At 40.4% G+C, this 16,928-nt stretch overlaps 1 protein-coding gene across 1 annotated transcript in view; it reads right to left on the minus strand.

The window, feature by feature from the left end:
* The window catches only part of LOC133049147 (ATP-binding cassette sub-family C member 4-like), a 188,603-nt gene that overhangs the window by 81,875 nt on the left and 89,800 nt on the right, over nucleotides 1-16,928 (minus strand). Inside the window, exons 17-18 of the mRNA XM_061133056.1 lie at nucleotides 12,878-12,957; nucleotides 4,289-4,439 (exon numbers count right to left, since the gene is read on the minus strand). Coding sequence (XP_060989039.1) covers nucleotides 4,289-4,439; nucleotides 12,878-12,957 — 231 coding nt within the window. The remainder of the gene's footprint in view (nucleotides 1-4,288; nucleotides 4,440-12,877; nucleotides 12,958-16,928) is intronic.

A 16,928-nucleotide genomic window follows, 5' to 3' on the forward strand; every position in this document is an offset into this window, starting at 1 on the left:
TGCAAAGAAATAGAGGAAAGCAATAGACTGGGAAAGACTAGAGATCTCTTCAAGAAAATTAGAGATACCAAGGGAATATTTCATGCAAAGATGGGCACAATAAAGGTCAGAAGTGGTATGGACCTAACAGAAGCAGAATATACTAAGAAGAGGTGGCAATAAAACACAGAAGAGCTATACAAAAAAAGTTCTTCATGACCCAGATAACCATGATAGTGTGATCAATCACCTAGAGCCAGACACCCTGGGATGCGAACTCTAGTGGGCCTTAGGAAGAATCACGACCAATAAAGCTACTGGAGGTGATAGAATTCCAGCTGACCTATTTCAAATCCTAAAAGATGATGCTGTTAAAGTGTTGCACTCAATATGCCAGCAAATTTGGAAAACTCAGCAGTGGCCACAGGACTGGAAAAGGTCACTTTTCATTCCAGTCCCAAAGAAGGCAATGCCGAAAAATGCTAACACAAAATTAGAATCATCTCACATGTTGGCAAATTAATGCTCAAAATTCTCCAAGCCAGGCTTCAACAGTATGTGAACCATGAACTTCCAGATGTTCAAGCTGGATTTAGAAAAGACAGAGGAACCAGAGATCAAATTGCCAACATCTACTGCATCATCAAAAAAGCAGGAGAGTTCCAGAAAAATACATACTTCTGCTTTATTGACTATGCCAAAGCCTTTGATGTGTGGATCACAACAAACTACGGACTGGACATGGAACAACAAACTGGTTCCAAATAGGGAAAGGAGTACCTCAAGGCTATATATTGTCACCCTTCTTAAGTTACCTGCAGAGTACATCGTGTGAAACACTGGGCTGGATGAAGCACAAGCTGGAAACAAGATTTCCAGGAGAAATATCAAAACCACTACAATATTGTAAAGTAATTAGCCTCCAGCTAATAAAAATAAATGAAAAAAAAAAAAAGAACCTCAGATATGCTACCACCCTTATGACAGAAAGCAAAGAACTAAAGAGCCTCTTGATGAAAGTGAAAGAGGAGAGTGAAAAAGTTGGCTTAAAGCTCAACATTCAGAAAACTAAGGTCATGGCATCCAGTCCCATCACTTCATGGGAAGTAGATGGGGAAACAATGGAAACAGTGACAGACTTTATTTTCTTGGGCTCCAAAATCACTGCAGATAGTGACTGCAGCCATGAAATTAAAAGACGCTTGCTCTTTGGAAGAAAAGCTATGACCAACCTAGACAGCATATTAAAAAGCAGAGACATTACTTTGCCAACAAATGTCCATCTAGTCAAAGCTATATTTTTTCCAGTAGTCATGTATGGATGTGAGAGTTGGACTATAAAGAAAGCTGAGTGCCGAAAAATTGATGCTTTTGAACTGTGGTGTTGGAGGAGACTCTTGAGAGTCCCTTGGACTGCAAGGAGATCCAACCAGTCCATCCTAAAGGAGATCAGTCCTGAATATTCATTGGGAGGACTGATGCTGAAGGTGAAACTCCAATATTTTGGCCACCTGATGCAAAGAACTGACTCATTGGAAAACACCCTGATGCTGGGAAAGATTGAAGGTGGGAGGAGAAGAAGATGACAGAGGATGAAATGGTCAATGGCATCACTGACTCAGTGGACATGAGTTTGAGTAAACTCCAGGAGTTGTTAATGGATAGGGAGGCCTGGCGTGCTGCAGCCCATGGGGTTACAAAGAGCTGGACAGGGCTGAATGACTAAACTGAACTGAACTGAACTGAACTGATGGTTTTTCTAGTAGTTATGTATGGCTGTGAGAGTTGGACCATAAAGAAGGCTTAGCATGGAAGAACTGATATTTTTGAACTGTGGTGTGGGAGAAGACTCTTGAGAGTCCCTTGGACTGCAAGGAGATCAAACCAGTCAATCCTAAAGGAAATCAACCCTAAATAGTCATTGGAAGAACTGATGCTCAAGCTTAAGCTCCAGTACTTTGACTGCCTGAAGTGAAGAGCCAACTCACTGATGATGGGAAAAATTTAAGGCAGGAGAAGAAGTGGATGACAGAGGATGAGATAGTTGGGTGGCATCACCGACTCAGCCGACATGGGTCTGAGCAAACTCTGGGAGAGAAGCCTGGTGTGCTGCAGACCATGAGGTCTCAAAGAGTTGGACTTGAATGAGGGACTGAACACCACCACCACCAGCTAGAGAGAAAACATAAACAGTTCTAATCAACTGGCCACCACATGTGGTTATCTGGAGTGTGCAGGAGGAGTACCTGGATTAAATTCATTGTCTAACTTACTGCAAAAAATACAAGTATTCCACAGTGATGGTGCCAAAGTTCTCAGACTCTCCAGATCAAACTTTGAGAAAATTCTGTACTGCTTTTTGACAAAAGCCTCAGGATAAACTCTTCTCTCCACTTTCATATAAATGGGCGATGGCCCTTGCCCCAGGCAAAAACCTCCGTCAAACATTTTTTCTGGAACAAATCCTCTTTGAAGGTACCATAGACCTGCTTTGCAACAAAACTGTTGAATGACTCCCTTTCATGGGTGGCCTCAACTATAAAACATCTGAAACCTTGACTACACAGAAGATTGGATGGAGCTCATCACTTCCTCTTCTGCCTTCACAGGTCCTGCCATTCTAGCAAGTCATCAGCAGAACGTCACACACACTTGGACTCTACTGCTCCCCTTCCATCCAAACACCTCACAAGACCAGACCTCATGGGAGGTCACCCACTTCTCTTGATGAATGAAAATGTCTTTTATAGATTTTATGAAACTGATGATCACTATCCTTTTCACTAATAAAGATAAGTACCTCAAGTGTTTACTATTAAAAACAAAACACACAAATGCCACCAAAACAACAACAACAAAAACAAACAAACAAACAAAAAACCTCCTTTGACTGGATGAACTGAGACTTTTTTCCATTTAGTAGGTACAGAGAACCATGGGATTTAATATGCTTCTCTTCTTGGCTTGGTTTCTAGAAAGTAAAGTTGGTATTAATTTGCAATAATTATTCATGTTTGAGGTCTCTGCTACAAACATATTGCCTCCTTACTTTTTAGCTATTGCTTTTATAACTTAAAAAATATGTAACAATGTATTTTCCTTATTATTTTTTAATATTGATAAAATGTATGCATTAAGAATGACATAAATTTGATTCTTTCATCATCTGTGATTACCTGTAGAATAGAATAATTAATCATAAAATGTGTTCCCCATTATTTTGTTTTCTTCCTGCACCTTGCAGCATCTAGTTCCACAACCAGGGACTGAAGTGGTGGCTCCCACAGTGGAAGCACAGAGTCTTAACCACAGGACCTCCAGGGAAGTCCCTGTTCCCCATTATTCTAAAACTAGGAAGGTGTATGGAGTAATCAGCTAAATGCATACTGAACAGATCCCCATCCTGTGTCCTCATAGGGGATTATTTTCAGCATAATTTATATAAATAGTTTTGAGAAAGGGGTACACAAGCAGTGTGGTATCACCCCAAATACTGATAATGATAAAGAACAAACCTGAAAATAACAGGGCTTATCTTTTCAACAGGGCTTCCCTGGTGGCTCAGACATTAAAGAATCCACCAGCAATGCAGGAGACCTGGGTTCAACACCTGAGTCAGGAAGGTCCTCTGGAGAAGGGAACGACTACTTACTCCAGTATTCTTGCCTGGAGAATCCATGGACAAAGGAGCCTGGTGAGCTACAGTCCATGGGGTCGCAAAGAGTCGACATAACTGATGACTAACACACATCTTTTCAATACATTTAACAATTACAACTTACTTGAATGTGTTAAACAATGTATTTTTCAAATATATCACTTCTGACACGTATTTCCTGAGGTCTCCTTTCCTTTTCCTAATCTTTTCCTTTCCTTGTCATGTCTGGTAACTTCAGGAGAAGAAAAATTCTCTATATTAGTTCCTTCTAATTAATTCCTTCTATATTAGATCCAACATGATGAAATACTTTTAAGAAAAATATTAATAGAATGGATACTCTATTAGGAAGTATGTCATGAACAAGACAGAAATGGTCTGTGTCCTCGTGGTGCTCACATCCATCCTCTTTGTGCTAAAATGCAAACTGCAGCTGACCCACCATCACCTCCATTTGCTTTAAGGATTCAAAGCGGCCAGATTCAAAGAGTCCACACTGATTCAAAGGGGCCAGAACATTCAATCACCTAATGTAACATGGTGAGAAATTTCACAAGACAGAGACTGCAGAATTTCAGGGGTCTGGTTAATTGTGGTACAAATGGAAGCCAGCATGCACTGTCATCCCAAACTGAGAGCCCAGGTACTCACTTGTACATTCCAGGCGTTTCACATCTCGTGATGTCTGTAAGAAATATTGCTGAAGAACAAAGAAGAGGATGCCAAGGGGAATCACAGGTATAGCAATCCAAGGAATTGCAGCCACCATCACACCCACCACACCAATCACAAGTAGAAATGTCTGAAATAGCAAAAATACAGAGGCCTTCACGTCAAGGATACTTTACAAAGATAAACTTTAATGATTTGCTCTGTTAGGATTAAACTCCTTTCCTTGAAAAACTTGTTGGAACAGCAAGGAATGCTTTCCCTTCCAAATAAACATGCTTATAGGTGGCCCTCATGATATTTGTTGCATGCACCAACACTTTGATAAGAACTTTCTAGGTATCAGTTCTTATGATACACTCAGTAATCCTTTGAGGCAGGCATGACTAGTTTTAACAGATGAGAATATTTGAAGTTCAGAGAGTAGGAGTTGAATCCCAAACTATCAGGAGTCAGCATGTGTTACTAGAGAGATGAGTGAGCAGGTACCACAGATGAGGAATCCAGAAGCCTTAGCTATGCATGCAGGGATAAAGAAGTGGTTAATTACAAACTCAGTGTAAAATATCTATTAACAGTATTATCTAATTTTAGAAATGGAGGAGTGAGGCACAGGGTGAGGAGAAGCCACTTGATGGAAACTAAGTCACAGAGCTGGGAAGCCCATGTCATAAGCCATTATGACACATTTAAACCCCAAACATATAGCCATCATTCTATCATTACACTAAGTATTCAATTCAGTTCAACTCAGTTGCTCAGTCATGTCTGACTCTTTGTGACCCCATGGACTACAGCATGCCAGGCTTCCCTGTCCATTACCAACTCTTGGAGCTTGCTCAAACTCATGTCCATCGAGTCAGTGATACCATCCAACCATCTCATCCCCTATCATCCCCTTCTCCTTTTGCCTTCAATCTTACCCAGCATCAGGGTCTTTTCCCAACTAATCAGTTCTTTGAATCAGGTGGCCAAAGTATTGGAGCTTTAGCATCAGTCCTTCCAATGCATATTCAGGACTGATTTTGTTTAGGATTGACTGGTTTGGTCTCCTTGCTGCCCAAAGGACTCTCAAGAGTATTCTCCAAGCTCAGTTTTCTTTAAAATCCAACTCTTACATTCATACATGACTACTGGAAAAACAATAGTTTTGACTAGATGGACCTTGGTCAGCAAAGTAATGTCTCTGCTTTTAAATATGCTGTCTAAGTTGGTCATAGCTTTTCTTCCAAGGAGCAAGCATCTTTTAATTTCATGGCCACAGTCACCATCTGCAGTGATTTTGGAGCCCAAGAAAATAAATTCTGTCACTGTTTCCATTGTTTCCCCATCTACCTGCCATGAAATGCCATGATCTTAGTTTTCTGTATGTTGAGCTTTAAGTCAGCTTTTTCACTCTTCTTTTTCACTGTCATCAAGAAGCTCTTTAGTTCTTCTTCACCTTCTGTCATAAGGGTGGTGTTATCTGCATATCTGAGGTTATTGATATTTCTCCTGGCAATCTTGATTCTAGCTTGTGCTTCATCCAGCCCAGCATTTCGCATCATGTACTCTCTATATAAGTTAAATAAGCAGGTTGACAATATACAGCCTTAACATACTCCTTTCCCAATTTGGAACCAGTCTGTTGTTCCATGCCCAGTCCTAACTGTTGCTTCTTGACCTGCATACAGATTTCTCAGGAAGCAGGTCAGGTGGTCTGGTATTCCCATCTCTTTAAGAACTTTGCACAGTTTGCTGTGATCCACACTGTTAAAGGCTTTGGCATAGTCAATAAAGAAGAAGTAAATGTTTTTCTGGAACTCTCTTGCTTTTAAGATGATCCAACAGATGTAGACAATCTGATCTCTGGTTCCTCTGCCTTTTCTAAACCCAGGTTGAACATCTGGAAGTTTATGGTTCATGTACTGTTGAAGCCTGTCCTGGAGAATTTTGAGCATTACTTTGCTAGCATGTGAGATGAGTGCAATCATGCAGTAGTTTGAACACTCTTTGGCATTGTCTTTCTTTGAGATTGAAATGAAAACTGACATTTTCCAGTCCTGTGGCCACTGCTGAGTGGGGATGATGGAATTCCAGTTGAGCTATTTCAAATCCTAAAAGATGATGCTGTTAAAGTGCTACACTCAATTTGCCAGCAAATTCGGAAAACTCATCAGTGGCCACAAGACTGGAAAAATTCAGACTAAGTATTTAAAATGACAATTCCAAAGGTTAACAATTATAATGACAACAGATGCCATTTACAAGGTGTTTGTTATATGTAAGGCACCGCGTTAAGAGTTCCATGAACATTCTATTAATCATCACATTATCCCATGAGATGATTTTATATTGGGAAACCATCTTGGTCCAAAAAGATAGCAGGTAGAATAGAAAACAAAATGATTGGTTGATGCTACTTAAGCATCTGTCTTAATCAGGAAAAGTATGATACCCTTGTGGACAGTATCAGGCAATAAGAATGTGATAAACATTTAGCATCTGCCTGCTACAAAAGTGGGGTGGGGTGGTAGGGACATGCAGATTCACCCAGTCTGGGCCAGGGTCTCTGAAGTTTGTCTCAGGTGAATACAAATTCATGATGATTTTCACAAGACACAGAGTGCTGGGAAACACAGGGAGGAATACCTGAATATTTTTAGACAATTCCAAAACTTATGACTGATTTTGCAGGCTTGTTTAACATATAGAAAGAGTGGCATGAATGATCTGCAGGCAGTAATCACAATTCAGTTCAGTTCAGTCGCTCAGTCATGTCCGACTCTTTGCGACCCCATGAACCACAGCATGCCATGCCTCGCTGTCCATCATCAACTCCCTGAGTCCACCCAAACCCATGTCCATTGTGTCAGTGATGCCATCCAATCATCTCATCCTCTGTCATCCCCTTCTCCTGCTACCCTCAATCTTTCTCAGGATCAGAGTCTTTTCAAATGAATCAGCTCTTCGTATCAGGTGCCCAAAGTACTGGAGTTTCAGCTTCAACATCAGTCCTTCCAATGAATACGCAGGACTGATCTCCTTTAGGATGGACTAGTTGGATCTCCTTGCAGTCCAAGGGACTCTCAAGAGTCTTCTCCAACACCACAGTTCAAAAGCATCAATTCTTCTGTACTCAGCTTTGTTTATAGTCTAACTCTCACATGCATACACGACTACTTGTCCATGTGTAGTCTTCTCTTGTGTTGTTGGAAGAGGGTGTTTGCTATGACCAGTGCATTCTCTTGGCAGAAGTCTATTAGCCTTTGCCCTGCTTCATTCTGTACTCCAAAGTCAAATTTTCCTGTTACTTCAGGTGTTTCTTGACTTCCTACTTTTGCATTCCAGTCCTCTATAATGAAAATGACATCTTTTTTGGGTGTTAGTTCTAGTAGGTCTTGTAGGTCTTCATAGAACCACTCAACTTCAGCTTCTTCAGCATTACTGGTCGGGGCATAGACTTGGATTACTGTGATATTGAATGGTTTGCTTTGGAAATGAGTAGAGATCATTGTGTCATTTTTGAGATTGCATCCAAGTACTGCATTTTGTATTTTTTTGTTGACTATGATGGTTACTCCATTTCTTCTAAGGGTTTCCTGCCCACAGTAGTAGATCTAATGATCATCTGAGTTAAATTCACCCATTCCAGTCCATTTTAGTTCCCTGATTCCTAGAATGTATATGTTCACTGTTGTCATCTCCTGTTTGACCACTTCCAATTCGCCTTGATTCACGGACCCAACATTCCAGTTTCCTCTGAAATATTGCTTTTTACAGCATCAAACATTGCTTCTATCACCAGTCCCATCCTCAACTCGGTGGTGTTTTTGCTTTGGCTCCTACCAACCTGGGGAGTTCATCTTTCAGTGTCCTATCTTTTTGCCTTTTCATACTATTCATGGAGTTCTCAAGGCAAGAATACTGAAGTGGTTTGCCATTCCCTTCTCCAGTGGACCACATTCTGTCAGAATCACAGTTGATGGAAATTCTGACCAAAAAGAAGCTGGGATAAGAAGGTTGAGATGCTTGTCTGAGTTAAACCCTGGTTGTTCTGGGTCCTCTCAGCACCAGCACCTGAATCCCGTGCTTACCAGCCCAGGGCCTCCCTACCTTGTCACCCAGGGTCGCTGGCCCTGGTGCATCTCTAAGGGATGGGTTGGTGGGTAATGCCTGTATCACAGAGATTTGGGTTTTATCATTTCATGGCTCTTCCTGATCAGCTTTCTCAAAGGATCCTCACAACTAGCTTGTGAATGAGCAAATAATTATCATCATTTCTATTTACAGGTAGGACATGAAGTTGGAAGGACAAGTGGTATCCTGAGTTTTCCAAGGTATTGTAGGTCACGGAGAAAGCCAGGGATGGTTTGCAATCATGCATTCCAGAGCCACCACTGCAGGAAGAGGAGTCTGAAGGAGGAAATAAATGTCCAGAATTGTGACTCTGTGGCCAAGAACCCTTGTGTACCAAACTGCATTATCTGGAGACCCATGTGTTTTTCCTGTTTCTCTCATCTGTGTCATGGTATCAATATAAAAAAAAAAGTGAAGAGGATGGAATTCTGAGAGAATAAATCCCAATCATAAATGGGGAAAAACATGTCTGTTTTCTCTTCTATTAGACTTACGGATGAACAATTTCTTAACAACCACTGGTGTAACTGTGCATCCCACCCTACTACAACCTTCATACTCATGGGGAGGGGTCCTTCCAGCTCCTTCCACATCTGATCTTAAGTAAAGTCACTGGGAGTGTTATTGTTGGTTGTCAGGGAAAAAATCTGCTGAAATGTCAATTAGGAAAAACCCAAATTACAGTTTTTTAGCAGATTCACATTATTTGATTGGACAATATTCACCAGTTTCAGTAATCTATTTCTATATAATTTGAAGCCTTTAATGACTAACCCAGCCTGGCAGATAACCTGGGAAGCAGAGGTAAGATCAAAATGCAGGGAGCTGTGCCAATGCTCTTTCCTTGAATACCCATTATAGACTAGTAACTTATTCTCAAAAGCTCCCTAGATTAGGTTAGGTCCTTCAGATTTCATGCCCCTAAATTCTGAAGCAATTCAAATAGACTTTCTCTAAGAATTTTTTTCTACCTGCAGATCATACTATATCCAGTCTCACAGAGGATTAAATATTATATCATTCAAACATATGTATACAATATATGGGTTTACATCTATATTTGTGTGTGTGTGTATATATATATACACACACACATACACATTTGTGCATCTTTTATTTATTGGCAGCTCTCTCAAAATCTTTACAGAAGTTGGTAGAAGGCAACAACAGTATCCTTCTTCAGTGAAGAAGGAAACAGAAGATTTCTTGGGTACAATAAACATCCTTTCCTTGAAGTCCACTTCATTTCTTCCTTCCACATTCCTAGGAATTCCAAGGAGCCTAATCCAAGCTACACACACAATTCTCCCCATCTGATTGGATTTCAGGTCCATCTGATGGCCCACCTCACCATGGCCAATGCTTCTGCATACCTGTCTCGCTATGGCACAGAGACAATGATGTGTACACAAGAAATATGCTGACCCAGAAGCAAGTGACCCTAGTCCTGATGCCCCAAGAAGTAAGGGGAATCATTATTTAATATACTTATAACCTATTTGGAGTATACCATTTGAGAATTCTAGCCAAAGTCTATGATTCCATATGAATAAGTGCAAAAATTCTAAGATAAAGTCACTTAGAGTACAAGGTGATTTTCACAACTCAGAATAATTCTTTAGTTTGCATAGAATAACAACCTACACCTAGAGCAGAAAGCCCCATTAGCCAAATATTGAGGTGTCTGAGACAGGGTTTAGTGCTCATTCTCTCAAAAATTGACAGGGATGGTAAGACCCTACACCCACTCTTAATCTTAGGAAAAACTGGGATATATCAACACTTTAAAAGGATGGTGGTGAGAATTAAATGATATTATGCATTTAAAGTGCTTACCAGTCTATGTATGACAAATAGAATAGAAACTCTAAGCCCATTGTTACCACCCTCAGTGTACTCTGGGTGCCAGCAATTTGGAGAGGAGAGATTTAAGGCCCAAAGGACTTAAGAATCCCATGAAGTTGGACCCTTAGAGGCCATTCATGCTCACCACTGGAACAGCCTAGTATATCCAAGGATGTATCAGAGTGGTGCTATTTTTTTCTAGATGTGATGATGATGTCACATGTGCTAAAGTGACAGTTGCTTTTCTCTGGCCACAGAGAGAATTGAATCTGAGGTCTATTTTGTTTGAAGATGTACTTTTAAAAATACTATGACCAGTAAACCTCATGCCTACTACAGTTTTTGTCTTCTCTGTATTTTCTTCTCAGCTCTAGGCCTTCCAAAGATTGACAACCTTATGAATATGACAGCAAGTCAACATTTTTTGAGATGCTTATTTTCATATTCCATATTTTCTGTTTCAAGCTCTGCTTCTTCTTGGTAAATACTTACTGTTATGACACTCTTGAGCATTTATGGGAGACTAATGACAAAAGTGGTGGACCTTTGAATTAACTAAACCAAACAAGATTATTCAATAAGATATTCCAAAGATAAGATCAATTTGACCTTTCCTATTTCATGCATCATGAACTAGTATATTGATATCAATGGAAGTACAAAGGAGCTGGGATTCGAAATCAATGAAACCGAAGTTTTCTCTCCTCATTACTGAGAATGCTTTATCCTAAATTCAGGCAACATCTATCCCTGTCCCTCCATACGTCATACAAAAACATGCAATTGATTCTGATTATAAGGGCTAACAACGATGTGCTAAGCACACAGCAGGCCAGCCAGCTTTGGAAAACCAACTTTGGCCTAGTTTGCAGTAGCAAAGGTACAGAACTTTCACAAAATCTTTTCAAAGTAATTAACAATCACTGTCAAGATGTGCCACTGCTTTACTGAAAGACTGCTTCTGGGGATGAGTAATGTAGCTAAACCCAACAGGACACCTTATAAAATAAGTTTGCATAAAAGAAAAAATAAGCAGATATATCTTTGCAGTGAAAGTACTCTGACTCTGAGACTCAGCTTACTTCTCACTGTAACAGTGGAAGCCTTTGCCCGTAGGTTGCACTGTGCAGATATTCATTGCTGCATTTCTGTGTGTAGCTTTTGATAAATGCATTTCACTTCCAAAATGAACACATGGAAAGTTGCCACAGCTTGAATCACTAAAAAGCAGACAGAATTAAACCACAACAAAAAAGCATTCCAAATGAGCATTCTGAATGAGGAGATGAGAGCTGAGATGACTCAACACCATTTTTTAGAATCTCAAGTTCAAAGACAAAACAAAGGCTGGATAGAAGGTATGTATGTCTGTGATATTTCTATCCTTTTGTTTTAAAGACATCTTAAAACAGAGAAATTGCCACTTGAAAGGAAATGCTTACAAAAATTAAAAAAAGACATTTTCTGAGATGACTTTGATCCCTTACTCAGATTATTGGCTTAAAGGCTTTGTATCTTCAATAACTGCTCTTTATTGTCCTTGTTCAGCTATTGCTTTTCAACTTATCATTTATTAATCTTTTCTTTGTAAGTAACCACACCTGGCCTTATTAAAAAAAAAAAAAAAAAAAAGGTGCAACAAATACTTGTCTTCTCTGGTAATGGGTTTCTCTGGGGGCTCACAAGAAGAACCCCTGGAGAAGGGCATGGCTAAAAGAAAGCTGCGCACCAAAGAACTGATGCTTTTGAACTGTGGTATTGGAGAAGACTCTTGAGAGTCCCTTGGACTGCAAGGAGATCACACCAGTCAATCCTGAAGGAAAACAGTCCTAAATATACATGGGAAGGACTGATGCTGAAACTGAAGCTACAATACGTTGGCCAACTGATGCAAAGAACTAACTCATTGGAAAAGACCCTGATGCCGGGAAAGATTGAAGGCAGGAGGAGAAGGGGATGACAGCAGATGAGATGGTTAGATGGCATCACCAACTCGATGGACATGAGCTTGAGCAAGCTCTGGGAGTTGGTGACGGACAGGGAGGCATGTCGTGCTGCTGTTTATGGGGTTGGTCGCAAAGAGTCAGACACGACTGAGTGAACTGAACTGAACTGAACTGAACCCACACTAGTATTCTTGCCTGAAGAGTTCCATGGACAGAGGAGACTAGTGGCTCCAGTTCATGGGGTCACAAAGAATCAGAAATGACTGAGCAACTAACACTTTCTCTTTCTGTGGTCATAGGACATATAATTTAGTTCATCTAGGCTATCTCTCCATGAGAGGTGATTCTGTTATGAAATGCCCTCACAATAAAGGGAATTCATGACAGATACCTAGAAGGCAGAGGGAGAACCACTGACCAAGCATGTTGCTGCTTCAGACCAACCTTGATGTGACTGTGTAGACACTCCTGCCCCAGGTTTTCCTCATGTTAACTCAGCCTCCCAATCACAGCTGCATCTTTCTCTTACAAACATGACCTTTCACTTAAGATAACAGGACACATTGCCAGGCTGAAAGGATCACCCTCAGCCCCTGTGAAAAGGCCTTGAGAAGCAGACTCTGCTCTTCCTGTGAGAAATCTGACAGGACTGTTACATTACCTGGATGAAATAAAGAAATGTCAGGGGCAGCAAGTCATCCATATGGCCAATATCTTTAGAGAAACGATTCAAAATTCTTCCTGCAAGAACAGGACACAAGAAATTACTTCCCCAGATAAGCCCTTTAAGAGAAACAATTCATGAACAAACCAAAACAATATTTTTAAACTATAAGTATTTACTATAGAGTCATATGAAATAAGCTGAGGTCAGTGGTAAAGAAAGAGAAAATAGGATGATATCTAAATAGAGATAAAATTCTACCAAATAGCAGTGGGTGGGATGTTGAAATTGAGCCCTGATTTTTAAAAGAATGGGGGGAATCTTGTGGCAGCATCAAGAAGAGTTGGTGGATTTGAGAATCTTCTCTCTTTTTAGATCCATCCTACCTAAGACTCATTCCAAGTGCTAAGTCAGTAAATAAACACTTGCAAAATACTTCAATTAATCCCAGTTGCTCTACTAATTTTGCTTTAGTTATCAAAATTAAGTTTGTTGTGATACTTTTTAAACAAACATATTATAATCTCTCTGTAATTTTTTTCCCACAAAATGGCTCACAATTCACATTTCAGGAAATTGTAGATTCCTGTCATCTTCATGTTGTGAGTTTACTATCATGGTAATGTCATTATTTTCACAGGTGTAGCAGATATGAAAGCACAGACTTATGCTTAAGTGTCCAAGAAGAGCAGAGGGATGTAGGCAGGAAAATGGCAATATTATGTAGTGACTAAAGATCACTTATCATTATTGATTTTATTTCCCTTGTCAAAATCTACAGAAACAGTATATCCTAAAGGCTGCAAGACTGGAAGATTTGAACTAATTTCTAATGAATATCTAGTCTTTAATGATCAAATTTAAAGAAATTGAAGCTATACACACACACGACTTTGGTGTAGCAACTCCTGTTACCTAGACCCCTGAATTTCTTTTATAACTGAGACTCCAGGAAGCCAGCCTGCAGGTGAGACATGGGACCTTGACCGGCTCTTCCTGACCTCTGTCAGAGATGACTTCCTCCTGAGGCCTGCACAGCAAGCCACAGCTGGACCGTGAATAAGCAGCAACTGAGGCTGAGTTTCCATGGCCTGAATGTGGCTCTGCTGTCCTTCACAGGCACCTGGCTGCCAGAAGCACAGGGTGTGTCCACACCAGGAGCTGGAGCTGCTGGAATATTTCACCCTTGATCAAGCCATCACAGCCTATGTCTCAACTTTCCTGTCTAAGGTTTAGGAAATACAGACTTCAGAAACTCTCAGTGACACTTTTGCAGACCCAGTGACACCTTCTCTGAGCCTCTAGGAATGCATGCTTTAGAGGACGAATCTCAGGATTAAATGGGCTCATGCAGATGAAAGAACCCAGTCATAGTGCCACATAAGTTAACAAGCGCTCAACCACCAACGTGAGATGATGACTCTGACCCCAGGTTCTGCAGGATCATGTCACCTGGGAAAATCCACCAGGAGCTGCAGGAGGGTCCACTCGGTAAAATGCAGATTCTGACTCAGGAGTGCTGGGGGAGCCAGAGAGTCTGCATTCCCTCCAAGCCACCAGGTGATGCCCTATTTCCCACACCATGCTCTGAGGGGCAAGAAATTGGGTTATTATTTAATTAGTTCTGCTTCAGGAATATTAAAATCAGATGGGCAGTTTTGCAGATATTCTTATGAAAGTTGTGACCCCCCTCTGGTCACTTTTATACTTCTCAAAGTAGCAATTTTGAAATAAAGAAAATATATGTCAAAAATGTTAAAAATGTGGTTTAAATGCTTGTAATTTCTTTGAGAAATGCAACTTTTTAACACTGGCAAGATTCAGAAACACTACAAGTATGATTCGGCTTAGAAAGTGTTGAAGGCGGTATTGAAAATTTTTTAAGATGAAGTGAACAGTGTGTAAAAACTACCCCTTTACCTTTCACCGGATATGTGAACCTTAAGGTCTGAGAGACCAAGGGTTGGCAAAGAGTGTAAAATAAAAGAACAGAAACCATGAGAAAAATCATCTCCCCACACAGTGACTACACAAACTGAACCTAATATCAAAGATCATCAAAAAACTAAGCACTTTTTCACCAGTGAGCTGAGTGTAGAAAAATGTGAGATCAGAAAGTTCAACAGTTTCTTCCTTGTTCTAAAAAACATTAAGAGAACATACAGTGTTTGCAGAAAATTTCCTCTTGCTTTGGGATAAACTGGGCTTTCTAAGTGGCTCAGTAGTAAAGAATCTGCCTGTCAGTGCAGGGAGAAGCAGGAGATACAGGTTCAATCCCTGATTCGGGAAGATCCCCTGGAGGAGTAAATAACAACCCACTCCAGTATTCTTGCCTGAAAAATCCCATGGACAAAGGAGCTTGGTGGGCTACAGTCCATGGGATCGCAAAAAGGACACAACTGAGTGACTGAGCACATTTTAACTACAGCTATGATTTCAAGTTCACAGCCTTGTAGTAATTAAGTTTTCTCAGAAGTCTCCAAATTAAATATTAAATCCTTATCATGAATTCCCTTCACACACATGCCATAACTCTTCATCCAAATAGCATGAGGCCCCTGATGGAAGATCTCCAAGGATGTAGAGGGAAGTGGGAATCAGATGAACAGGGGGAACCCAATCCATTTTCACACTGTTCTGTGTTCAAGGATTTCTCACATTAAACTGAATCTTGTCTTCCTGGAACATCCTTACTTATTCTGCCCTTATATCCACACAAGGTGAATCTAATTTCTCTTGATATGACAGCCTTTCACATACTTGAATGAAATGAATCATATTCTTTCTAGCAACTATTCCTTGGTGCCTCAATGATCCCTCATAAAGCATGGTCCTATATTGTCTGCAGTCTCGTGACCAGACTCAGACAGCCAGTCTCAGTTAATGCCTTGTGCCCAAGTCTTGATTACTTCAGGGTAAAATGGTATCACCACCTCCCCTCATCCTACATAGCCAGTAACAAAGCAACAACCACAGTAAATTCTGGAGGCCAGATCATGTTTTGGACACATCACTTCCATCTGTAAGCACAGGTAGGTAGATTTTTGGGAACAATTGAACAATACTTGTAAACCATTATAAGAGTGCATCCCTTCTGACCCAGAAAATCCATGTCTGTCATTACATCCCCAGGAGTTAGTAAGTGTATCAATCTGTTGAATGTGGCATATTTATAAAGTCATTAGTAGAAAACAACCTGAACAAGTTTGAAACAATCTGTAATGTATTAGGCACAACTTTAATTTTTTCCTGTCCATTCTTATTTCTCCATTCTACATTTGTCCATTCTACACTGTGTATTACTTGTGTAAAAATGTAAAGTAGAGAGGGGACAAGGAGGAGGAAAAATAAAGGGGTGATAGGGAAGAGCAGGGGAAGTGAAGAGAGAAAGGCAGAGAGAAACAGGGGTAGAGAGATAACCCCCTTGAAGACCATAATATCCAAGAACCAATCAGGGCCCTCCTAACTGCTCTGGTTCACAGTTTTCTGTCTTGTCCACAAGACAGAATATCACAAAAGATGCCATTGAACTGGTCAAAATACAAATTCATAATGATTGTATTTTAAGAACTGAGTCTATACTCTAAGCTGGACTCAGTCACCTCTAGAATTCTGACACCTGACCCACAACTAGAATGCCTCAGCTTACTTATAACCAAACTGTAACTTTCCCGCTGAGAAGTTGGAGCTACATCCATGCAACATATTGAAAAAGAAGCATAGTCTCTCCAAAGAGGCATAGCAAACATGCCATGCAGGGGCATGGAGAAAAACTGGTCCAGAAGAGTAGAGCCTGGAGAAGGTCACCAGGCTGAAAAAGATCCCTGTATGCATGAGAGAGCCACTAAGGAGGTGGGCCAGCATGGACTTCCTGCATCATTCTACATAAACTAATTCAGCTTGGGTGAGCCTGAGAATAGGAACTCAAGCTATAGAAGTCTGGGAGCTTCATGTTTTCTTTGTTTTTGTTAGAATTAACAAAACTTTATTGCTGTTAGAATAGGTCATCAATATGGTGGCCGCTCAAAGAAGGTTATGAAACTAAAAG

This window comes from Dama dama, chromosome 30 (assembly GCF_033118175.1).
Source record: "Dama dama isolate Ldn47 chromosome 30, ASM3311817v1, whole genome shotgun sequence".
NCBI lineage: Eukaryota > Metazoa > Chordata > Mammalia > Artiodactyla > Cervidae > Dama > Dama dama.